This window comes from Seriola dumerili, unplaced genomic scaffold, assembly GCF_002260705.1.
Source record: "Seriola dumerili isolate Sdu_G_001 unplaced genomic scaffold, Sdu_1.0 BDQW01000052.1, whole genome shotgun sequence".
In the NCBI taxonomy this organism is placed as follows: Eukaryota; Metazoa; Chordata; class Actinopteri; order Carangiformes; family Carangidae; genus Seriola; species Seriola dumerili.
In genome coordinates this window covers 17,013,266-17,039,011 of record NW_019174307.1, presented here as the reverse complement: position 1 = coordinate 17,039,011, position 25,746 = coordinate 17,013,266, and the positions used below count along the sequence as shown (strand labels likewise).

The window sequence follows — 25,746 nt, the reverse complement described above, 5'->3', positions numbered from 1 at the left end:
CTCAACAGTTTGTTTCTTATATGTTCATTTATGTTTCATGCTATTATGAATGTTGAACAAATTTGGGACAAATGACCCTTCTGAATATGAAAAAAAAAGGGAATATGGTACAGCAGTAAACAGCCTTTAGCTATGATTGCCAATTTATACCCCAGGGGTATTTCTGCAGTTGCCAGGAGGTATGTGATGACTACTACATGCTGTAGTGACTGTTGAGAGAGAGAGACAGAGAAAGAGAGAGAGAAGACTAAATGGCTATATGAATAAATAAATGGTTGAAACTGATAACTGCCAGTAGTGAATAAACAATTCAAATAGTAAAAGTAACTACGTACAGTTGTGGATTAATGGTTGAAATAGACAGTCAAAAGTAATGGGTAAATGGCGAAAAGTAGTAGATAAATGATTTAAATAATTACCTAACGAATAAATAGTTGAAATAGTTAGCTAATTAAAAGTAATTACGGATTAATGGTTGAAATGTCCAGCTTCCGCCAAACCAAGTGATGCAAACTTGAAAAAATTGTATGAAAAAATTATTGTAACAATACAACTTTATATAATTAAAAGTGTTAAATGACATCCAGTTTAAAATCAGTTCATATGAACATACTCGGAACATTACTGGCGATGACAATGGAAGGATACTTGAGTTAATTTGTCCGATCATAAAGGTAGGGAAGCACTGGTCTACAGTACAGAATACTGCCAAAGGTAATCTGCTACCTCAACACAACTGAATATCGATAATGCTTTATGTGACCTAATTGACCACACAGATTTATAGTATAATGTCAAAAACACACACCTGAAGCAGTGTCTGCCACCCAAAGGTGTTGTTGTATTTGAAACAACAGCAGAAATACAGTACCAGAAGCACAGTTTCCTACACTTTTACTATACCATTAGTCTTCATATTGTTCCCATTAGAGAGCACGAGGACATGAAAGAGAGCCTATAATGTTATATAGATACTGTACACATCCAGCCTCGCCTGGGCCTCTTCGTCTACTGTACGGCATTAGCAACAAGCAGCTGCCTGCATTTACATCGTTTAGCGTTTCTCTCTGGGCGCTTTAATACACCGAACCTCTCCCCTGGTAAACTTTACAATAGGATGTTGAAGGATACTCCTGGACTGCCATAGGAAATGAGAGGCACATGTGCGTGGATGTAGCAGTGGGTCCCCCCCTGTGACGCTGAGCTTTAGGGCTGCACAATAAGACTAATGGATTCCTTTTGTGGACAAAACTAGGTTAAGCACATGAGCTATTGTTCTTATCTGTGGTAGATGTACAATGATATCTTATGTATGTTAGGAACAGTGTGAGGTATTCCCTTTGTACACATATTTAGCCGGGATAGCTTCACAGCGGTAATCTTTTCCTTTGGCAATGGCAATCTACTCCTGTATTGTCTTTCGTCTCCATTAAAAGGGGATAATCTACTGCAAGAGTTTCGAATGCTACTAAACTGACTCCAATTGACCCTGTAGTTAGCTGAGAACAGTGGAGGGAGCGGAAATGTATGGCCTTGATTACAGCTGTGTGTCTATTTTAGCAGATTGTTCTGTTGCTGATTCACACACACAGCCAACCACCATTAGCACGTATAAATAATGTAAGACCCTCATCTCTCTCTGTTTTTTTTTTCTTTTTTTTTTTTTTCCAACTCTCTACTCAGCTAAGTGGCTGCATGGAAACCTTGGCCTCCTCCTTGTCAGGTTCTCCATAGATTAGTATAAGATTTATTTTAAGTCTGTAAAGCAGTATGTTCTCGACAAGTGTTCCGCTCAATGCATGTGGGAATGCTTTAAATTGTATCATGTGAAGTGGAATAGGAGCTCCGGTGGGGACTGTGTCAGGTTGTGTTAATATTTAATCCGGTCTCACTTCAGTTTCCACATGATCCACACTATCGTAAGAGCAGAATAAGAAAGCAACATTACAAGACAGACAAAGAGACATGAGTAAAGACATCGTAGCTCCAGGCCGCTGTCTCACTCAGGATGTAGTGCCGTGAAAAGCTTGTGAAGACGCTATTATGAGATTCCACGTGTGCCTCTCTTCTCTTTGCCAAGGCCTGGGCCGTACTGCAGTGTGCCCTGAACAGTCAGGGATATTATGGCAGCTAATGCTAATGCACTCATTTCAGCTGATGTGCATCTAAAGAGAGCTGACTGACAAATTTAATGTAAAAGCAGGTGGAGAGGAAGAGTGGAAGAGTTGCGCGTTTGATGGAAAAAAAAAAAGCAGGACACAGCGTTAGCCTGTGTGTGCAGGAGAGACAGGGAGGGAAGAATGGAGGGAAAGACTGAGAGAAGGAGGGATGGAGAGAAGAGCGAGAGAGGCCTTTCACTTCCTCTGTGTGCACATCACGTCTCCTCTCCCTGAGCTCAATTACAGGATTGATACTCGGAGAGGAAACTTCATCATGTTGTACAGATGTCTTCACTGGGAGAAAGAGGGAGACGATGCATCTTGTCATTTAACGTGACATGGTCTGCGTTAGTTCAAAACAAACAGAAACAGTTGGACTATAGATTTCATTATAGGCTAATAATAAATATGGAGTACCAGTAAAGAGCGAGGACTCCTTACTGACGGAGGAATGAACTGGAAGTGGCCATGCCTGCTGGATAGAGAATTTAACAATTCTGCTGAGTGAATTAATCTAAAACAATAACCTGTAAATAATAATACTCTTTCAGTGAGCCATTCAGCTCCATCATAGTAAACATTTTTTATAACCCAGACAGCTCTATAAAGTGCTTTAGGCATCATTGGGCACAACCGTCATTAGTCAGTGCCTGTGTGTAAATCTGAATAAAACCACAGTGTTGGTGATGCTGCGCAGACACAAGCCCATATCTATTTTACAGTGTTTCATTTCAAACGTGACACAGGCAGAGAACACACTCCACAACAATGGCCATGTTTTGCTTTAATTTGATTAGGTTTTGTCTCAGCAAATGCCAAGTCCTGTTTTGCCTCAAGAACATATCTCTTAATCACGTTCCATCCAGGCTGTGTCTTTCATCTAAATCTCACAGCCGTGGCTCACACCCAACTTTATTTCGCTGAAAGGTAGAAAAAAAAAAGAAAAAAAAAAAAGCACACACACGTATACACACACACACACACCAGCACACACACATCCAACAAGGGGGAATACAATGACAAAAGCCTAGCTCTCATCTCTGTCACATAAAGTGATGTTTTGTGTTTAGCTGTGTGCAACTGAGGTGTGCGTGCGTGTGTGTGTGGTTGTGTGTGTATGTGTGTGTGTGTGTCTGTCTGCAGGGCTCAGATCCATGTTGTTTGGTTTGCTTCTCCATTAAGAGAGCTGTAAAGGAGAGGGAACAGATGGCTGCTGGCCCGCTCTGTCCTGCATCCTCTCACAACTGCCACACTTCCTGTGCGTCCATTAATCTTCTCTCACTACTCCTGCAGCACAACTTTATTAAAACAACTCAGGAGAGAGCGAACAACAAGCCCGTGCAGCTGTCAGGAGCAAAAGACAGAACCATTCGTCCACAGAAGAACGACCTCGGATTTCTAGACGCATCTGTAAAACAGCCCGAGTAGAATCCGGATGGCTTTGAAGCGGTCTCTGCAAAGCACTTGGTGTAGTGGAGATGCAATAAATGCTCATTAGAACGCAGCTGGAACTGCTGTTGTTGCAGAGTTCATAGCTACAGTTTGTCAAACTTAAACATGTGAGGCTCTAGCTCCCTGCCTGGGACAGACTACTGTTTCCTCCTGCTCTAAGAACATGTGGGGAATGCTGTGTAATAGTAAAGTTTGGCCTGAGTGATGGCTTTGAGTGCAGAGAACCTCATAAACACTAAATCTACAAGCAGTCTGTCTGTTAAACAAACTGTTGAGATTATACATCTGAACTTTGTGATTTGGCGCTGTATAAATAAAAATATACTTGACTAGCTCTTAATGTGACAGAACAGGTTGGTTTATGCTTGTTTGTTTTCGAAAATAAATAAAATGGTTCCTTTAGTTAATTAGTGGGGACCTATTAAGGGAAGATCAGTAACACTACATAAAGTGAGAGATAAATACTTGATGCTACTGCACTGTATAAACACAGGGACTGAATTTGTTGTCTTGCCTGATCGTTCTCACAGGATGAAATATCTAACTATTTAGGTGGCCTGTGCAAATTTACATGTAGCGCCCTGTCATGACAAATATTCTAGGAACGTAGCTCTATTTGGCCCTGTGCTCTGTGTCCATAGCAGTCAGCGGGTACATTGAAAAATCAATTCCAATTTAAATTATTGGAATAAAGAACTCCAGGAGCCGCAGATAAAAAAAAGAAAAAGAAAAACCCTTCTTCTTCTAGATCCCCTTTAATTGGAAAGTCATTTCTTCAGGGTATTCTAATGGTTCTGAGGGAAGATTGCAAAATAAAGTTGATGAGCTGGGGGGAGGAGGGGTGGAGGGGGGGTTAATAGCGCACGCTTGTGTTTGTGTGTGTTCGCCTGACCCTGTGTGTTTTCTTTGCTCTGCCACACAGTGCTCAGTCTTCGCCTCCCTTATGACAGAGGCACCAAATGAAGACTAATCCAGTGGGCTCACACACACTCAGACACACACTCCCTCACGCCTGTGGTCACTCGTCTCATCCATCTGCTATCTGGGGGAGTGTCTGGGGCTCTTGGGTCAAACTAAATTAACCATCCCTCGCTCACAATTGTAAAAATGTAATTGACTTAATATAACCAACCCTGGCGATTTGGATACTCTGGCTGTGAGTAATTTTACGAAAGCTTACAGAAGCAACCTCAAAGTCTAATATTGTACTGATGTATCATGACATAAAGTGGTTGATTAAAAATTCTCAAGTAAGCTTTGTGATTGCAGCTCATTTAAAAAAAATGACAGGAGAATTATTGTAAGAGCACTCTCTGTAATTGATATTGAAACAGTGATTTTTGTTGGGATTTATTATGTGAATTTACTCGCTTTTCTGCTGTTTACTTTGATAACAGATTAATGCTAATTTTATATAACGAATAGCTTGAAATCATCTTGTTTCTTGCTATGGAAATATAAAAACTACAACTATAATCATCTCTAATCAATTTTTATATTAAAAATGGATATTATGATTACCGCACCACAACCACCAGCTTGTAGTAATGAACCCACACTCAGAGCTGTCATCTGACTTGGCAGTTCTCCTTAGTTCTACTGAGAAAGATGAGGACATCTTTCATTAATATTTTTGTCATTTTTTGCACTGTACACTTACAGTGGCTTAAGAGCCAGATATTTCCCTTAGGAGTTGATAGAGACCAAATCAGAGGTAAAAGACAGTAATATGACAGTACAAGACAGAATATTGACCAGAAACACAACTTTAAATCAATGTTAATGTTGGTCTGTTTCTACCCAATTATCCAACTGCTTGCTACAAATTTGCCAGATAAACCTCAAAGGTGATAATACTGTGTTAGTGTTGGTTTTGCTGCCCTCAAGTGGCCAAAAAAGGGTGCACGTTTAAAGTTAATGTAAACGATCGTCGCTGGCACAAGATGTCGCACTACACCACCAACATCTCAGACCAAAACAAATGCTTCGTCTGTCGTACTTCCGGCCTCCGTTCGGACCACAACTACCTCCTCCCTTCCCCGTCCTTCACTCCCTACTCAGACAGCAAGAAGCCCGGTGAAAGTGGCCACTAAACGCACAACAAGAAGCAGACCCGACTAAAGTTACCCCGTGTACACGAGAGCCAACAAAAAACAATCTAGCCACAAACGTTAGCCCACGCTAACACATAGCAACATTTGCCTAGCAACATAATATCGATCACAGCAACTTAGCTAACAGTATCATGCCTACTGTTTGCCGGTTACTAATGAAAACAGACATGTAACATTATGTAGCCATCAGTTACCTACAGATGAAGAAGAAAAGCCAGTTCTGAGTCACGCTGGAGCTCTTTAGCAGCACATAGGGATCTCCATCTTGGTAAAGCCAGACCAGCAAGATCGGACTCGGAGAGAAATTTAACCTTTGACCGCTGGTCCTGTTCACACGACTGACTAAGCTGGTAAAGACACTGATGGAGGCGGTAAAAACTTAAAAAACTTATGGATGTTTTGAGGTCCACCAGCTGACCGGGGTTTTAGCCAGTAGTCCCAATGGCCAGTCCGCCTCTGCTCTGGTTTTATCTTTTACTCTGTCAGAGGCCTTTTTAGACAACGGTTTCGTCAGTGTAGGAAGTTCTGGCAGGTACTCTCACCTGAACACTGCCTACTGCTAGGTGCCATCTTGCGTGTGGGCGGGGGACATGCAGGGGCGCATGTTTGGAAAGGTGGGGAGGGCCAACAGTTTAACAGGATGGACTTACATGCACTAACGTTCTCACGCTGCCAAACCGGATACCAAAACAAAAAAACAGAGAAGCTAAGATTATGACACATACAGAGGTTACTGTGACTTCAATCTCTGCTCAGGATGCAATTACTCCACTATATCTTTGCATACAATAGAAAATAGTTGTTTGCAGCAATATCATTACCCTCGTCTACAGAACATTTTGCAATGTGCACATTGGTTGTAGCCATAAGTGATTATGCAGCATAGTAGAGTGACATGTGAAAAAAAAAAAACAGAAGTGTTGTCTCATGACTTCCCTTAACAAAGCCTCTGGCAGTTGAACAAGCTGTACTTTCGGTTTAACCCTCAAAATACAAAAAAAGGTTTGATGAACAAGCTAAACCGTGGCCAGAATTACAATATATAGGCTTTTAATACAAAATAATATAGAATATTCATCATGCAGTGAGGTCCAAAAGTCTGAGAGGTCTCATGGAAGTGGTGGGAAAAGGGGTGTAAAAGACCCTTATCACCTACATTATTCCTGCTGTTAAACCATTACCACTTCAGTGTATGTGTAAGCCTTGAATTGGCATGTTGCCCTCCACAGGGATCAACATTATGTCATATGCTTGCATTAAAATAAAATGAAAAAATTAAACACTTAGTTTAAACTTAGTTCAGTCTTGTATTGTATCAACAGGGTATTATAGTTCATACAATCTTGGGTAAATCAATCTACCTTTCTTTTGGCCCCTCTCATGCCAACCTGGTCCGAGACCTTTCTGCGCTGCCTTGTTGACATTACAGAAGCGCTGTGCTGAGACATTTCCATTCAAGAAACTTGTTGACATAGTTATCAGACATCAAAGAGCCTTGTGTCATTTTGAAAAGGCCTTACACGAGTAATGGAGATGTTAAAGGGCGTGTTGGCCCCAAATATCACAAAAGGATGAGAGGATATGAACACGCTTTGACTGAAAGACTGAAAGCAGAGAGAGAGCATGATTAAAAAAAAACAAAAAAAAACACTGAGATACATTCTCTGGAGAGAGAGAGAGAGAGAGGGAGAGAGAGAGAGAGGGAAGCGCTCGGCTCCATTTCCGCCTAAGAAGCGCAGAGTTAAAAGGTGGCCCCTGTACAAATGAAACTCAATTTCACGCCACATTATCCCTCCCTGTTCTCTTTCCTGGCTTTCATTTTCATTAAGACCAGAGACAATCATAAATTAATAATTACTGCCGAATGTCTAAGCGCAGGCCGCAGTCCTATAGCCCTCCCCTCGCCTCTGTGGTCTTCCATGTTCACGCTTGCAAAATGTTAATTTAGGTAATGTGGCCTGGCCCTTGTCAGATAAAACTGTTTTGTAGTTTCGCTAATACATAATGGTCTATCTGATTAGGTGACATTAGTCCTATCTTTCAGACAATCAGCCTGCACCTTCCTAATGTCTCTCCACAGACTCAGGGCACCACTGAGTTATCAAGAGACATGCAAAATTACTGCTTTCACTAAATGGCCATCTCCTGGTCGCGATGATGAGCAAAGAATTAGCTTGGTCGGGGTTAACACTGCAGTTCACACTACGCTGAAATATAAATACAACTTCATTTCTCTCTTGCGAAACTTTTTTTTATTTTTATCCTTAACGTGTTAAAAGAAATCTGTCAGCAGTGTGTGAGGATAAACACTTTTCTTTAGCTGGTCAAGCAAGCACAAAACAACAACAAATTGTGCAATGTGACATCAGGCAAGCAGTGACAGAAGAGACAGGATCATGCGGAATAATCACGTCTGGATGATGTCTTCATGAGCACATCTCCGCGTCAAGCCGAGTAAATAAAGCACACAGCTCACACGGCTTTCAATGCTTTGAATATGCAATCAGCACTGCGCTTTCCACACTACAGTGAAGTGAAATGCAACAACACAGCTATAATGCACATTTGGTATTTAAAGTCTTTGTGCCTCATGGTCATATTTGTACTGAATTGAATTTATTACAAAATGTGCAGTGATATGAAACATGTAGCTGCAGGGCCTCTTCTCTCAGATGCCAGTGCAGAAAAAGGCATCAGATAGAGAAATAAACAGAATATCTGAGTAATAGCAGTGAACAGCTCATGTCTCACAAGCTCATTGGAGGCAAGTGGAGTGAATCTTTCACTGCAGTAAGAAAAAGGAGGAACGATTGAGTCATTAGATGGATAAAGTGGACGTGATGTCACAGTTTCTTTCACTCCAGAGTGAGCTTAAGTTTCGAGAGGAGCAGCGACAGTCTGAACTCAACGAGAAGCATGGTTTCATGATTGATTGCCCATTGTGTGTCATATTGTTCTTTCAAGGTTGATTGAAACTTTAACCTCATTTTTAATAAAAAGAAGAAAAGCTTGAAATATTTCAGGCCTTGAATTTTTACAATGCAGCATTGAATTATGCAGCAATCAGTCAATTATTCATCTCCGTGGCTGTGTTATGGCCATGCTTTAAAAAGCATGCAAAATGGGAATGGGCCAAGCATGCTGTGTCAACACATTTCACTCAGAATTGCTTACTGAAGAAATTCTTCTCTCAATGTCGATTTCGTGTTTTTTTCTTTCTTTTATGTGTTTGAAGAGCTGTACCTGTTACAGTTATTCTGAAATGATCCCTGTGCATAACTACTGTGTCATTAGAGCCAAATAAATAATGTCACTGAAGAACAGTACAGCAAATAATCAGGAAGAAATCTGTATGAAGTACCACAATAACAGACAATGTCTCATTTGAAATAAACTATTTGAAAAACACACCATTTTCAACTCCCTCAAGGCCCCAGTGTTATTTAAAGTTAATATTATGATGCATGACCCCGCAGCATGTACAGCTGGTTAAGTTGGAAGTGTTGTTTATTTTATGGTGATATATTATGAATTAGCGTCATACACGTGAAAGTACACATGAAATAATTTATTTACAGTGAGCTTGGTCACACCCTTATTTAAACATTTTTTTCTAGGATTAGCCGATGCAGTTAAAAAAAAAACAAAAAAAAAACACACACATGCAAGTCAAAGGGTTCTCACACACACTCGCATCCACTCTTTGAAAAGAAAGGAAAAACTTACACAAGATATTCGCATCATTTGATTACGCATAGTTTTTTTTTTTACTGCAATATAAAGGGAAGAACAATATGTTCATTTATTTTCTACAGCACAGAAACCTGCAATGTTTTTTTAGGCCATACATAATACATAGAAATGAGTTAAAAGACTGAGGGCTGATTGTAACGGTCTCAGAAACCAATACGCTGAAAACACAACAGTGATTTGCAAAGAAAGCAGCTGCCCCCCCCCCACCCCCACCCCCAACAAAACAAAACAAAACAAAAAACAAAAAAACAAAAACAAAAACAAAAACACTTGGCTACATTTCTTTCAGATCATCTTGAACCGTTATGTTGGGCTATCTCAGTGGGTGACAATCTCCATGTTTATGTGTTAAATCAGTGTCATGTGGCGACGTCGGGCAACATAGTTAACTCACAGTTTATCATCAACATGTTAACTTTATTTGAATTTGAAATACAATGAAGAGATGATTCGAGAAGCTATATAAGTTATCAGTGACAACAGACCTAGACACGCCATTGAGAACAAAAAGAACAAACACATTGTGAACATGGGACACTCCTCCTCCTCCCTCCTCCTCCTCCTCCTCTCTCCTCCTGACTGTAACACATAAGGTCTAAACCGTTTTCAGTTAAAAGGACTGACATCAGCTCATGTCTAGAGAATATACACAGGTGTTTCAGCACTGAAATTCAGAAGTCTTTAGGGAAAGTAACAGGAAAATTATAAATTATGAGTTTTTTTTTTCTCATTAGGATATCATGAAACACTCTTTTAAAAAAGAAGAAGAGTGTGTTTGTGGAGGTTCAACAGGGATTTGAGCAATGTAATTAAATGGCATTCAGATCCGAAAACATTGTGTCATGACTGATTGTTTCTCAAGCTGACACGTGATCATATTTAGTCTGGATATTTTTTTTTTTGTTTTTTAAAAAAAGGTATCGAGAGGTGCTGATTTTTGTGTGTCTCATGACAAATGTACAGTAAATTCCAAGAAATATTACCTCTGTTACAAAGATTACAGTACTATAGACAGCAAAAGTCTTCATTTTTGAAAGTGAAATGTTTGATAATTATGTTTTCAAAATCATCTGGGCTTGAGTGAGTCAACCCTAGTATTTGTTCAGCACAATATAGGATTTATTAAATATCATAATTCCAGGACAAACATTTACATGCCTGCATGCTTTCTCACCAAAATGGCAGCTATAGGAAAGAATGATGGCTCAGAAATAGAACAAAACAAAACTGTAGGTTTATATAAATGGTGGTATTGTTTGCCTAATAGCTCTACTGCATACACAATACCTCTTAACGTTATATACACATACCTTATCAATCCACTCGGGTTCGATAGAGTGAGTTTTCCTATCATTTATCATCAGATCTTGTATATACAACAATGGTAAAAAGGAAACTTGATTGTATTGTCATCTAATTTAGAAAACATTAAAATCAAACATCAGTCTTCTCTTTTGATGAACACATGGATAGATTCACATTTTTTTTTTCTTCACAAGGTTCATCTCCACGTGTCATTTTTAGCTTCTCAAAATTCAATTTGAAATACAAAACAAAACTTCAGTCGAATTTCTTTTTCGAAGCTTTCTCGCTGGCTGAGATACAGTATAAAAATCTTCAGTGCTGTGAATTTATGAGTTATTACCAACAGTGTACCATGGGTACATTTTTACTGTGCTCAATATATATGTTTATCCTTCACATTGGCCAACCCGTTTATGTGAAAACCTGCTTTATCAAACTATTTCATGTTGGCCTCTGTGATGAAAAAAGACTTCTTATTCTACATTCAGACACAACCTCCTCCAGCATTTGGGTGAACACAGCATTTCCATTGAACTCCTACAAGCAGCTTGACTTCTTCCACTACTAAATCAGCCTGGATAAGGGCTCTTGAGAATCTTCATGGGTTTTCTTTTCTTTCTTTCTTTCTCTCTTTCTTTTTTTTTTCTTTTCCTTTTTTTTCTGAAATTTTTATTTCCTCCAGCTCCTCTCGGCCTTATCAGTACATCACTGTGGTTTTCAGGAACAGTCTTCCATCTGCAACAGAGGACACACAGGAGCCAAGGATTAGCCAACAGCTAACATCCTGCTGACGCAAATGTACTATTCAGGATGTGAGTGTTGATGAAACGTTAACTTTGAAATGTTGCCCTCTAGTCTTTCAATTTCAGCAGCGTTATTATGGATTCATAAACTGATTTAAGGATAAGATAAAGTTAGCAACCATGACAAATATGATTAAATATCACGTACAGTAAAATACTTTCTTAGTAGCAACACATATAAGAAATAATCATGTAGAAACTATGTCATTTAAGAAGTTAATTCAAAGTAGTTTTAGCATTGTATTTAAGATCATACAGTACATCAGTCAGGACATACAAATATAATTACACTGTTACATGTATATTTTATTACCAACAAAGCACACACTGTAAAAGCAGCTATGATAACCACACTTAAGGCATCAGATCTGTGTGCTGCATGTGTTTGAGACATCTCTACTGATACGCTTGTTTGAACATATTACTGCACTGATGATGTAAAGCGTTCTCAAAGTGACATTTCCTGCATGGAAATAGTGTTTATTGAAAACAGCAGACATTCCTCTCCTGCGTTATCTCCAGACACCTCCAACCTAACGAGCTTTGTCCATTTCCAGCGAACACTCTTGTCTGAGTGTTCGCCTGAGCGAGCAGCGCTGCACCGACGCTGAGCTGGTAAAAGCATCTGTTAGGCACAGCTCAGGAGCATGTTTGACGTTTATTACCTCCACATTTCCTCTGCCGGAGAACGCTACGGTAATGCCTTTAAGAAGCACACCTCTCTGTGGCAGCGCGCCTAAATAATTCAATGTTAAAGAGAAACGCACACAAAGACATTTAGCAGCACAAGTTGTCGGACATGACACAAGCCGCGCAGGACATCAGAGAAAACGCTCGCGTCCTATTCTTCAGAGACATGGAGAATACACCTGTTACAGTCTGAGAGTATCTCTGCTCTGTAACACACTGAAGCATCAGGTTATTTTCTATAATTAAAAAGACATTTTATTTCCTGATTTCCTCTACGTTTCAACTTGTTTTTGCTCCATTTATAATCTGTACTCATTACATTATCAATATTTTATCAATCAGTCCTTTTCTCTCTGTGTTTTTTTGTATAGTGCAGAGAGTGCGGAGACAACAAAGGCTTGTTGTGTGTATGTGTGTGTGTGTGTGTGTGTGTGTACAATATGTGTGTGTGTGTTGGGGAGGAGGGGTAGGGGTGTACAAACACACAGGCTAATTACCCAGCACTGCCGTAGGTCTCAAAGGCATTGCACTCTGGCTGCCTCTATTCAAGCAACAACTACTGAGTTCTGTGTAAAAGTCATTACAGCATGAATGCAGTGCTAGTAAGAGAAGAGAAAGCAAGGGAGGGGTGGGGGGGCTGCTGGCTGGAGAGAGCTAAGAGTGCGGGCCGGGATACACAACTTGATACACATGTGCACGCCTTTCATAACAAGAGCAGATGAAACATCACACACCCCCCTCACACCCTGCCTGCCCTGCTTCACAGTTGGAGCAGTTTATAGTTGTGTTAATGAAAACGAAGACGATCTGGTTATTTGACGGATGGCAACACTTAATGCGTTGTCAAGAGGATGTTAGATATCGCGGCGTTTTACTTGATACAATTATCATGAAAGATAGGGAATAAGTGAGCATAGGCTTGATGAGCAGATCTCGCTGCTTCAAATCCATTTTCAGACAAGTGCAAATGTTGAAACATCTGCTTCATATACGCCAATAGAAAAACTGGTGACGTCTTGACACACGGTTTTATGAAAGACTGTCTCATTAAAATATGTTAAAACTTTAGTATTTTTATATTCAAATCAAGATGAAAAGTTCATTAAAGAGAATAAATATTTCATTAGATGCTAAATAAAACAAAGGGAATTTTTGGCTTCTCTCAGCATAAAATTCCTTTGAAAGATTAATTAATACATGTAAATTATGCAAATTATGCCCATGCAAATATTTTATGAAGACAATTAAGGGATCCATTAATTACAGTCTTTTTTGCTTCAGTGACATTCATTCATTTAATTTTAATTTCACTTTAACTGTTTTGATGTTTAATCTTGCAACAAAGAACTTTATCTCTGTGCACAGGGTCGTGTAAACTTGCCGAACACATCGAGTGGGAAGCGGCAGGGAACCAGAGAAGATACTGGGGGAAGATATTCGCATGTGCACCGTTGCCAGGCAGTACTGGCGAGGTACAGTCCCAGTAGCTTGCCTGCCTGTGAAAAGAGCCACGTTCCCTCTTGGACCTGATTCAAAACACTGTAAAAGCAATTAATAAACACAGACTGTGTTAATATCGCAGAATTAGAGAAGTGTGACAAAAGACAAATAGAAATAATTAGTTCTCTAAAATTATGCCCTCATTATTTTTTTTTCCCCCTCTCTCTCTCTCTCTCTCTCTCTCTCCACTCGCCTCCCTGAGTTTGGAGTTGAGAAAATACCCACACATTTCTCTCGGCTTTCATGCGAGTGATAGGCTTGTTTTTTCCCCTTCTGCTTGTGTAATTTATCAACATCATTTTTTGCCATTTGAGGTTAATTATACAGCTAGGCTTGCAGAGTAGAGCAGAGGAGACATGGGTGGCAGACAAATGCTTCTCTAATTGAACAAAAACACAAAGTGCAGCCTGTTATTCAGTTTCCTCCTTCATTCTGCTCTTCAAGGCAACGATCAGAGTGATTGAGAGACCTTAAAAATGATTCCAAGCAGGGATCAGATTAAAAATAATAAAAAAAAAAAAATCTAATTCTGCTTGATTTCAACCTAAACTATACATTAACGCCGGCCAGTGGCTGCTGTTATTGTAAGTTTAAAGCTTTAACACATTTAATTTGATACAAATACACTACAAAGAGCCAGCTCTTCATATAAGTGTAAAATGTTAGAAATTAAAGTGGCTAAATATACTAATCTGGTATGAAATAGGGGGCTATAATTATGCCGTATCTGGAAGTTATCTTTGTATTTAAATGATGACATATGGATTTCCTTTTTTTGGACATCAAACTGTTTCAGATCCCCGCAGTGACTGAATGACATTTAATTAAGGAGGAGTCATCATTTCACTTAGTACATTTTCTTTCTTTTTTGCCCTTTTACAAAATATCAGTTCAAGTAGACTAATCAAACATTAAAGAATTAAAAGGGACCTAACTTATTCTTGCATACAAAGATGAATATTTTCCACTTTTCACAGCAAATTACATGGAGCATTTTCCCAGATAAATTGGGACCTCTCCCACTGATAAGGGCGGTTCTGAGCAGATGCAGCTGAGGCGTATTAAAGGAAGACGTTCGAGTAATAATGAGGATATTCAACCTCTGCAAGGTGTCTTGTATCTGGGTAAACACAGATAGCAGACAGTCTACAGAGGTTATCACTAGAGCGCCCTTCCCCAAACACATACTGCACCCCCAAGGCTAACAAACAAACAAACCATTAAAAATGTACAAGGCTTATTCATAAAATGGATTGATTTGCCGCGTTTATTACTATCAAAGGGGGGATTCCACTGCTTTTTGTGGTTTTATGACTCATTAATGCTTCCTGAGCTGTAAACAAACCACTTCTTTTATTCTTTCTCTCCATCCTTACAGCTTAGTTGTTGCACTGTTTTACTTACTGCATTGTTTTTTTGTTTTTTGTTTTTTTCTAAAAAAGATCTGTTTCCTAAAGGGATCACAGCCACTAAAAGTCAAGTAAAAGAACAATATTATTTCAACAGAAAACCAATGATCTTGACCCAGTGCTGTGGCCCAGATGGTGAGCTGTATGCCTGAACAGCAGGCACAGAAACACTAATGTTCATAAACTGGAGCTGTGTGTGTGAGTGTGTGAGTGTGTGAGTGTGAGGGAGAGCGAGAAGAGGAGGGAGGATGGGGGGGTGGGGGGGGGGGCAGAGAGAAAGAGAGCAAGAGTGAGAGCCAGAGAAAGAGAGAGAGATTTATTGTCTCATCTGAGCCCCTGTACCTTGTATTGTCCTTTCAGCATCTGTTCTTCCACTGCTGCGGTCACTCTCCATCTCAGGGGTCAGAGAGTCTGAGAGAAGAGAGGGATCACCGCCGTTAAACATCCCTGACATCCACCTATCACAATGCCAGTTTCACAGCATCGTTCATTCAAAACAAGAGGCTTAGCCTTCAAGCTACGTCTCCTCTGCATGTGTGTGTTGGAGGAATTGTGCGATTATAATCAGTGGTGAATAACAAGATACTCAAATCCTTTGTGTTACACTTTGGAATAATTGTCCATAAAAAGTGTCACCTTGCATTCAATTGTTTGCTTAAATAAAAGTACAAATGTGTAGTAGTATGTATAAATGGTAGTAAAAGGTGTTACAGGTAAAATTGAACAAGTATTAAATATTCATAGTATTTTGATTTTGTACTGGCATAATGATTCCATACTGCACTGTAAACTGCTTGTGGCAGACCTAACCAGTGAACTAATGATGAAACATCACTACAGTAAATGTAGGAGATGTTCCTGTAGTTTTAGATTTTATGTTTAGAAAATGATCTGCACAACTAACTACCATGTTAGAATGACATTTTCTTTGAAGTCAGCACATCTGGCTGGTTTGAAGTAGAACAGTAGCAGTTATGAGCTCGTCTTGTTTTCTATGGAAATCCTCAACTTTGCAAACAAGTAACTTGAGCTGTCAGATTAAAGTAAGGAACAATAACTGTATTTAGTTTCAGTACTTGCTACTTATTTGTTTTGTACCTCTACCTGCAATTTAAAGTTCTTGTAAATATGTATTACATTGAATACTCTCTGCACATGACACTGTGATGTTTTGCAAAGAACACTGAACACTCAGCACTTAAGAGCTGAAACAATTAATCGATTTGTAGATTAGAAGGAAAGTTAATTACTTGGCAAGTATTTTTGATAACTAGCTAATTGTTTCCATGCAAACATGCCAATCATCTTGTGGTTCCTTCTTCCCAACTGTTTTACATCATTTTGAACTGAAGCTTTGGACTGTTCTGTGTTTTTTTAATGTTTTTTTTTTTTTACTAGTTTTAGACATGTAGTAAAACAATCAACATCATAATCGGCCGATGAACTGATATGAATATAAAATTATTGTTAGTTGCAGCCTTTGAGCACAAGGTGAGAAAATTCACAGGACATAATGAGAACAGACAGCAAATGTGTATTTCAGCAGTGGGAAAGTTCAAATGAGATATGCATCATTTGACCAAAACACTGTTGTACTTGTTGCTGCTATTAATGTAATTAATAATATGGTTAAAACTGTTTTATTATTATTATTTATTATTTTATTNTATTAATGTAATTAATAATATGGTTAAAACTGTTTTATTAGCACTGTTGATAAAATAATTCTTGAGGGTAGAGTCTCAATATTTCCTTCAGGTAACATTTACCTCCTGAAAAATCTTTGACCCATTTGCTTTTGTTCTCCTCATTTTGTCCCACTAAAACTCACCATGTGTCTGAAAGACCTGGAAAGGAAATGTAATAGTGTCTCACTGTGGAGCGCCTGACCGTTGAGTGAACGCATGCTGTCAGAGGGCGAGGGCTGCTTCAGAGTCTGCTCGGCCTGCTCTCTCCTCTTGGATTCGTACTCCAGAGCTTCTTGGAGTTTCCTCTTGGCCTTCTTCTCCTTCTTGAGACGCTTCTGAATGATTGCTAAGATGGGGAAAGATCACAGTTAACAATAAATGAGCTCTGGGGCAAATTAGAGGAGACTTACTCTGACTACAATCTGATTATTGTAGATATCACATTCTGGCAGCAAAAGACGATAATCACCTCATTTAAAAAAAAAATAGCATACTGTTACAAACCAATTAAACTTAAATATTTTATAATACGTAAAGATCTTCCCTATAAAAGAAAATCTTACTGTGGTTTAGCAAACTGCTAGGGGGAATTAAAACAAATTGAAAAATTTATTGGGATATTTTTCATGAATTTCTCTCATTAAACATAAACGGCACAGTTAGCATATGAAGCTGATGCATTTAACATGAGATGGAGACTGAATTTCTCTAAGTTAATGTGTATTTCCAATTATGATAACTGACTATTAGCAAGAGAGCTGGGGCTAAGCAGATTACTGTATGTGTAAGCAAGGAAATACACAGCGACTTATGTCAGTGTTTCAATAAGAAACATTAAACATGCAGAAACATGCAGAACTGTGTATGTTCATATCATGTTCAAATACACACATTTAAAACATGCCCCCCCCCACCGCCTCACTCACACGCGCACACACACACACACACACACACACACACACGGCTGACAGAGAGGATTCAGTGCCAGGTAGTCATCAGGCAGTACCTCTGTTCTTCTGCTCCATGGCGAGCTGCTTCTCCAGAGTCTCCCTGAGCTCCCTCTCTCTGAACAGCTCCATCTTCAGCTCCGTCTTCTCCAGCTGCACCTGCTTCTCCTGAGCCCGTGCGTTGTCAATTGCCACTTTGAGCAGGCCCTGCACACACACACACACACACACACACACACACACACACACACACACACACACACACACACACACACACACACACACACATGAGTATATACACTAAGAGATATACAGAAAATGGGGGAGCAGAGAAAGAGAGAGTGATGTGGGCTATTTAAGGGCTTCAAGAAGAAGTGACAGCAAACCACACTGAAAGTATGTCACAGCAGTTCTTTGTACTGCCCACAGTAGTGAAGCAGAACAGGAGGCCAAAAGCTGACTGCTGCTATATGGTTCTTTTCAGGCGCGCTACCACCTTTGCTGGTCCTTTTATCTGTGAAGATGTCATTATCTGTCAGCTGCTCCACAGCTCGCACAAGATCCAGTAACATGAATTGATCAATCAGAGTGTTAGTAATAATCTTTTTTTTTTTTTTTTTTTTTTAAATAATGAATGATAATGATAGCTAATAAAGTGAGAGAGCTGGATATGTCTGACCCCTTTTGGTCAAAGCTGTGAAATACAAGTGGAGACAGACTGAACATGCTGGGGCTGTGGGAACCAAACCTAAAATAAGTTTTCTTGATTGGGAAAATTCAAGAAAGAAACAGGAAACACTTCAGCGCCTTCAAATTAAAAGTTGAGATGAAGTAGTAGAAGTTTTACATGGGCGAGATCAGCTTCTTCACGCTCCCTTTTTGTTGTATTTTTTCATACTGCTCTCTGTCAACTCCACAGCTGACAACTGTAACTCGATTGGTATAAAAACACAATATCAGTCTCCGTGGCACATTTTCAAGCTCCTCGCAGCGCACAGCAGGAATGAATAATATGAATGACAAGTATCTCATCATGTATCAATTACATTAATGCCATTCCAAATACACTCCTGACAGCCCTAAACTGAGAGATACAGCGTTCTCATGTGTGAGCTGTACAGTACTGTGGCCATTTTCATCACAATTATTCCCCATCCACACGCAATTATATCAAATGCACTGGGCTATATCTTACTAATTGTTGATTCTTCTGACCCCAATTTATTCTAAGTTGCTTTATCTTAATTTTCTGCTTGGTTTCATTTTGTTGATTTGTATATAAATATTCAACACGAAGATCATTATCAAAAATGACTTAGTGGAGTGGTGGGAGCCTGCGACGGGTTTACTTGTGGCTTTCTAATTACCACGCGGAGCCAAAGGAGAAGCAGGACTCTGATGCCAACGGTACAAGTGCAATGAGAAGGGCAGCAGTGTACACACATCATTACACTCAGACAGAAGGCGAATACATTCATCTTTCTGACTGAGGGTGTTTGAGCTGAAGACTTAATGGCAGGATGAGTAGATGGGTATTGTTAAGGTATGCAGATTTACAAACTGAGTGTATCTGTTTAGTATCTCGGGAGGAGGATGTGGATGATGGTTACTTTTCTAGTGTTCAGAGGTCTGGTAAAAATAGCATTGAAGAAAATCAATAAATGAAGAATAAATTCATATATAATGACTTTGTTTTTTTAAAATCATGAAGCCAGCATTCAACTGGCTGTAAAGACACCTGCTTAGTTTTTTTTTCTCTTTGGGTACACAAAATAGACTGTCAGTGGATTTGAAAATTACCCATATGAGCATTTTTGGCTCAGCCATATCTTTGGCGATGGTGCGGTTAAGTTTAGACGACTAAAACTACTTGGCCAAGTTTGACAAGCAAAGAAATGTTAAATCAATATTGTCTTGCTAGCTATTTCCAGAGCTTTCAATCGTCTGTCACAGTCTTTTTCACTGGCTGGAGTTCGCCCAGTTGTCAAGGACAACAGCGGTTGAACAATGGAACAAGCTAGTAAGTGGACCTTGAGTCAAGATATTTTTGTCAAAGTACCATTTCCATGAACGTGCATGCTCTTCTTGGGTAATGTTTGGAAAAGATCCCGGTGATTGTCACATTAATGGAAAGTTCATCATCATTCATTATGGTTAATGAAAACCAATGTTTACTGTCTTACTGTCAAATAGCAGCTTTAAACATTCAAAGTACAAAGGTTGAGTCCTGGCTACATGAGGTGCAGTGTAAAACTGTTCTACTGTGTAAACCGTCAGGAGATGATGAAGTCACTTCTAGCAGTGAGCCTTTTGAGGAAGTTGTGTCAAAGTGTGTTAGCTCTGTCTCGTTATGAGGACACAGGTCAGGTCGCAGGTCAGCTGACAATACCTGTATGTTGGTGAGGAGAGTCTCTATTGACGACAAGCCGTCTGGGAAGAGAAATGGTGAGGGGAAGCCAGGAGGTAGAGCCTGTCCAGCCAACGACAACCTCTCGTAGCTATCTCTTGCTGTTGGGGTACACAATGGGTTATCATCTGCAAAAAAGAAAAGTGGCATTGACAATTGATGAATCATTCATAAAATCTACTATTTGTGCAACAGGAAAACAAGCTAAGTAGCAGAATATGTGAACTGTTGTTGGCCAAGGTGACACATATTGACCCTTACTTGAATTGACAAAGTAGCAAACAGTATTGCCAATCCCAGCTCTCCCTTCTTCTTAGAAATATAGCAGACTAGCTTTTTGGAGATTCCTTTGTATCGCCTCTTCTCTAGGCCGAAGTGTGGGGTTAAACAATATCAACTAGGACATAAATCCAGCTTCCCCCATTTAAGAACTGTCATGTGGACTCCAAAATCAGAAGCAGGCCTGCAGTTCTACCCCAGAGGCTCGTGCTTCCTTTGTGTATGCACGCACGGGTGCCTGTCAAACCTAAGATGACATCATACTCCATTCATCACCGGCAGAGGGGTAGGGCCCTGCCATCTGCTGTCCAGCCTCTTCACCAGGCCTCAGAGGAGGAAAGAGGAGCAGAAGAGGGAGGGAGAGAAAGCAGGAGGCAGACCGGCAGACACAGATACAGCCTGGTCAAACTAAAACAGTATGTCCGACACTGCCGTTTGCTGCCCCATCAGATCTGACACATGTTTTTGTCCAGTGAGCTTTTATCACGCCAACAATTTATAAGTGCTACCATCTTGCAGAGAGACAGTTTATTAAACACATCCAGTCTAAAAAGGTCGCCACAGGAAGTCTGCACCATCAGCTGTTTAATTGTTAATTTAATGAAAGGGGGAAAAGTTTTATTTGTAATGTGGAGCCCTGGCTGTGTTGTGCACAGCACCTCTCTGCTCTCATCCAGTATTCATATCTGTTTATGTGGCAGGCTGAATCTTGTACAAACAGCGAGTGGAGCTGAACAGCCCTGCCTCTCCCTCCCATCAATATTCACCAACGCCAGCCAAGTGCTGGGAACAGCTGGTCTTACATTAATTAGTTTAAAGTATTTATTTCACCCATCCTCAGAGCAGATTGAGCAAAAACATTGGAGATTATTTCAAGCATCTGCAAATGCCCTGGAAACATCTCTGCGCCAAAAGTCGAGTGTTAGGATTCACAGTTTAGGTTTGTAATTTGGAGAACGTTTTTTTTTCTTTTTTTTTTTTTTTCTCTCTGAGAGGGGAAGATGGTGAAATATGCACCGCTGGTCCGTGGAGAGAGTAAACAACCTTTCTCCTTTTTCAGATGGAGTTCACTCCTGTTGATTAATTAGAATGGATGGTTGCCTAATGGATTAAAATTTGTTTATAATTTGACTTCATAAAAATAATGAATTGCCTACTTTTAAGAAGCCACTCCTGTGGTAATTTGTTTTGTTTGGTGCAGTCCTGTCTGCATTTTGAGGTGGGCGTCTGGGTGGAGATATAAAATGCACTCTCCTTATACAGTGGCATAACATGAAAGTCCCATTTTATCTCAATAAAATAACTAATCAAAGATCAAAAGCATTACAGTTGGCTCCAGCTCAGTTTGATATAGATGTATTGCATGCATTATATGCATGCATCACCCACCTCTAATAAAATCACCATAACAACTAGAGACGTTAGTAGACCTCGGGGAAAGGTCTGCTGTTGTAGCTTTGTAATTGATTTGTACTGTAGGCACTTTGTCCCTTATTTAGTGTTGGCATTAATCATAAATCATTGCTTTAACAAACTCCGGCTTCCCACTCAGCAGGCCTTCCCTCCAACACAATGTTGGATCACACAGAATATTTGATGGCTTTGTTGCAGGGGAAACAACCTGTCATGCTCTGGGAAAAGCAAACAGCGTGTTTTGTTCGACAGACTCCAACTACCGTACAGCACCTCTTGTCAGATAACATTTCCACCAGGAGCTATGCATAAGTAGCGGCATTTTCAAAAAAAAAACAAAAAAAAGAAGAAACAAACGGGAAAGCTAATAAGTGACTAATTCAATCAATATAATCAAAACTGGGTTAATGAAACTCAAATGTAAATTCAAGCGAGCATGATCAAGATCTGTAGTTTCTCTGCTTCTAATGTTATCCCCCAGCCAAACCCCCCCCCCCTTTTTTTTCCCGGTGCCTGGCTGCAAATGCTGGCATGTGTTTGCATGTTTATTTCTCACCATCGCTCCAGAATCATTGACTTCAACTTAATTACAGCGACAGGCGTTGGAGTGATGGGGGCCGGTGGAATGGAGTACTCTGTTTCCAGGTGATATTTCTCCACTAGCAAGGCTGCCAACAGCAGCTGTGACAGCCTCTTGTGCTTACCGTACGGTAAAGGTACAGTTAAGGCCCCGGCTATGAAATACTGTGTGGAAAAACACTCGCAGGTCACCCCTGTCACAAATAACATTTCATGCACAACTGTTTCGGCGGATAATAGGAGCCACAAATAAAAATGGGACGCTGTAAATACAATGCATTCTGAATGAAATGCCATAATTTAAAACAACGCCCCCCTCCTCTCTCCGTCCTCCTCCTCCACCTTGCTCTCAATAGCTGCAGAGGGAGTCCTTGACAGTGTGCTAGCAATGATGAATCACCTATCCAGTTAATTTTCTCACTCCTCATGTGTTGTGCTGCTAAAACAGGGGCCCAGGAATTGACTTGACAAACTATGAATGTAAAAAATATCACTTGGAGGGATCTGGGCTTATCTCCAATTTACATGTTATTAGATTTGTGTTGCAAGCGGCACTTGGACCTCGCAAAGCTGAGGCAAAAAAGATGGGGCACATGATAACCGGAGATAAAACATGTCTAAAACCCACTTGAAAGCCTTTGAAATATTTGATGGAAAGTTGCAGGGAGTGGAGAGAAGCAGAGGAAACTGGCCTGATTTAAAATGTGACAGACACACATTGCAATCTGTGGTAAATCTAGAAGAAACCTTGGGAAATTTAGCTGCAATCTCTGGATAAATAGCTGTAATTGACCTTGGGAGTTGAAAATGTGCCATATGTTTCTGGTTCCTGTGTTTGAAACTGGGTCCCTCAGGACATTTCAGCAGAGTCCTCACATGAAGGCAGTGTGAGCGGGAGCAGAGGAAGATACAGAAAGACACACAAAAAGAGAGAGAGAGAGAGAGAGAGCGAGAAAGAGGACGAGAAGGATGCCAGGAATGAGAGATAGATGGTTGAAGACAGAAGATGGATGGATAGATAGGTGAAGCAGAGTCTGAGGAAGAGGAGGCTGGAATAGAATGGGTGTGTGGAGAATGAAAGACTGACAGAGAGGAAAAGAGATAGGAGAGAGAGGGGGAAAGAGAGAGGGAGTGCAGAGGTACATTTGGCCGGCCAGTCAGTGTGATATATTGACAGGTGAAGCCTTTGTCCTTGCAAACCGGTGTTCCTCCCAGCAGGAGAACTGAATGCTAAACCTGGAGGTTGTCAGCACAGCCAACACAAAGCAAGGCACTGCTTTTCACTGCACAATTACATTTGATTTGACCTGCCAGGGCTGCGGAGAAACCAGCCTCCTTCAAATGGAGTACTTATGACCTCTCGGACAGCCATTAGCAGCTAACACAGCATTATTCCACCTGCACTTAAAGCGCTGGATTTGGAAAATCTTGTCAAGGGAAATATCTGTCTTCTGGTACAAATGCAGTGATGCAGAGCTGGGCAAAAAAAAAAAAAAAAAAAGTAGTTGCATGCAATTTGAGCACTTTAAAAAAACATGAGGCTGGCTTATCTTGCAAATGATGTCTGCACTCTGAGGGGTCTTTCAGGCAAAATAAATTCAGCTTTAACTGCCTGATAGTTTTAAACAGGTACAACAGTAGGTCATAGGCTGGATATATCATTTTACATCTCTTGTTCTTAAATTGCAATCCCCACACAGTTGTGAAAGCAGCTTTTCAACATGTTAACAAAGGTTGAAATGATTCACAATACCTGGACAGAAAAATTGTACACGATAGTATATAATTTAACAACTGGAGGGTTAAAATTGACTTGCAGGTATTGCATGCACTTTCCTTAAAGAAAAAGCAAAAGAAAAACCTGCAGGACACACTGTGAGAATGTGTGTGATGATCCATACAAGACAAATTCCTTTAGAGTGACTATCACTTGCATATGTTGCACATATGTGTGTGTAATGTACTGTATACACTGCGAAGCAAGAGAAAACACACACACACACGCACGCACGCAGACGTATGCAAACAAAAAACAAAAAACCTTCAAACGCAAACACACCCATTACACACATGCACGGCACACACACTAATGTGCCCTCATCACATTTAAGCTAATTTCCTTTTCATCACGGAGAGAGGAAAATGAGTGTTTGCCCCATCCCTGCTGGGGGACAAAGTCAAGAGCCCCGGTCGGTTTGGGCTAGATTAACAGGTAACATTTGGCTCCCACTCTCTTATCACAGCATGAAAATCAAACCGCGTGTTTTCCTCTATCGCTCTCTCTTTCTCCCCTCCCTAATGTTCCCTTCACTTAGAGATGAAATCGCTTGCTGCACAAACCCATTTGGAGAGAGGAGAGAAGGTGAGCGGGATAATCAGGCTGGCCACTGGGCCGTGTTTCCTAAATGCTCTCCAAAACATTACTGTGCACAGGCATAAAATTAGCGCCGGGACCTTAAAATGTTGACATTTAGCATGACTTTTTGGAGAGTGACACCCTCATATTTTCTTGTAGGATATCATTAAATTTCAACTGCCCTATGGCTGTGCCTTTCCATTAATAACCAATTCAGTGTGTCACTTCTCTCTCTCTCTCTCACCCTCTCTCTCTTGCCACCTTTTTAAAGTAATGAGTCCATTGCTTTGCCTTAATAAATTGAATCGTATTCTCAAGGCCATATGAAGATAGAGCCACAGATGGACAGGCTGCATGGAGGAAATAACCATAAATCCTTTACTGTCAGAGAGGCGGTCTGAGGTGACAAAAGAAGACAATTGCGATGCTCAATTGGGATCACAGTGAGATTACAAAAGACACAGTGAAAGGTTGATTCTCTCTGTTAAAACTGTCTTTTCCTGGCATGGATAAAGAATTTTTTTTATTGCTTTCATGCTGAGAAAATTCCTGCTAATGATTAAATGTATAAGAACTTAATCATGCATGAAGATTAAAATCCAGACAGACGATTGTCCATAATATTCTGCAATGGACTTTATGTATGACTCTACCAACAGCACAGAAAATTATGAACTACAAATTGTGCTTTTGGAGCATAGATTACAATATTATGGGTGCAAACAGTTAAAATAGATTTCATCATTTGTTGAACTGTTAGCTGGGGGGAAAAAAAAAGGGAGAGAAAGAAAAGTGAGAGAGAGAAAGAGAAATGGAAACAGAGAGAGCAAGAGGCAAGGGAGTAGAATCCGTGTTGACTTCCATTCAGGAGGAAGATATCTTGTCTTTTTAT

General features: G+C 40.1%; 1 protein-coding gene across 9 annotated transcripts in view; it reads right to left on the bottom strand.

The window, feature by feature from the left end:
- Window positions 1-11,430: 11,430 nt before the first annotated feature.
- LOC111218395 (dachshund homolog 1-like) overlaps window positions 11,431-25,746 on the bottom strand; it is a 109,675-nt gene continuing 95,359 nt past the window's right edge. For 5 of the 9 annotated variants that reach the window (XM_022740678.1, XM_022740681.1, XM_022740679.1 and 2 more), the window contains 5 exons: window positions 20,210-20,355; window positions 17,880-18,027; window positions 17,061-17,219; window positions 15,528-15,596; window positions 11,431-11,518 (listed from right to left, as the gene is read on the bottom strand). In XM_022740678.1, the coding sequence (XP_022596399.1) occupies window positions 11,481-11,518; window positions 15,528-15,596; window positions 17,061-17,219; window positions 17,880-18,027; window positions 20,210-20,355 (560 nt within the window). In that variant the 3' untranslated portion in view covers window positions 11,431-11,480. The remainder of the gene's footprint in view (window positions 11,519-15,527; window positions 15,597-17,060; window positions 17,220-17,879; window positions 18,028-20,209; window positions 20,356-25,746) is intronic. The other 4 variants (XM_022740680.1, XM_022740685.1, XM_022740686.1 and 1 more) reach the window with 2 other exon arrangements.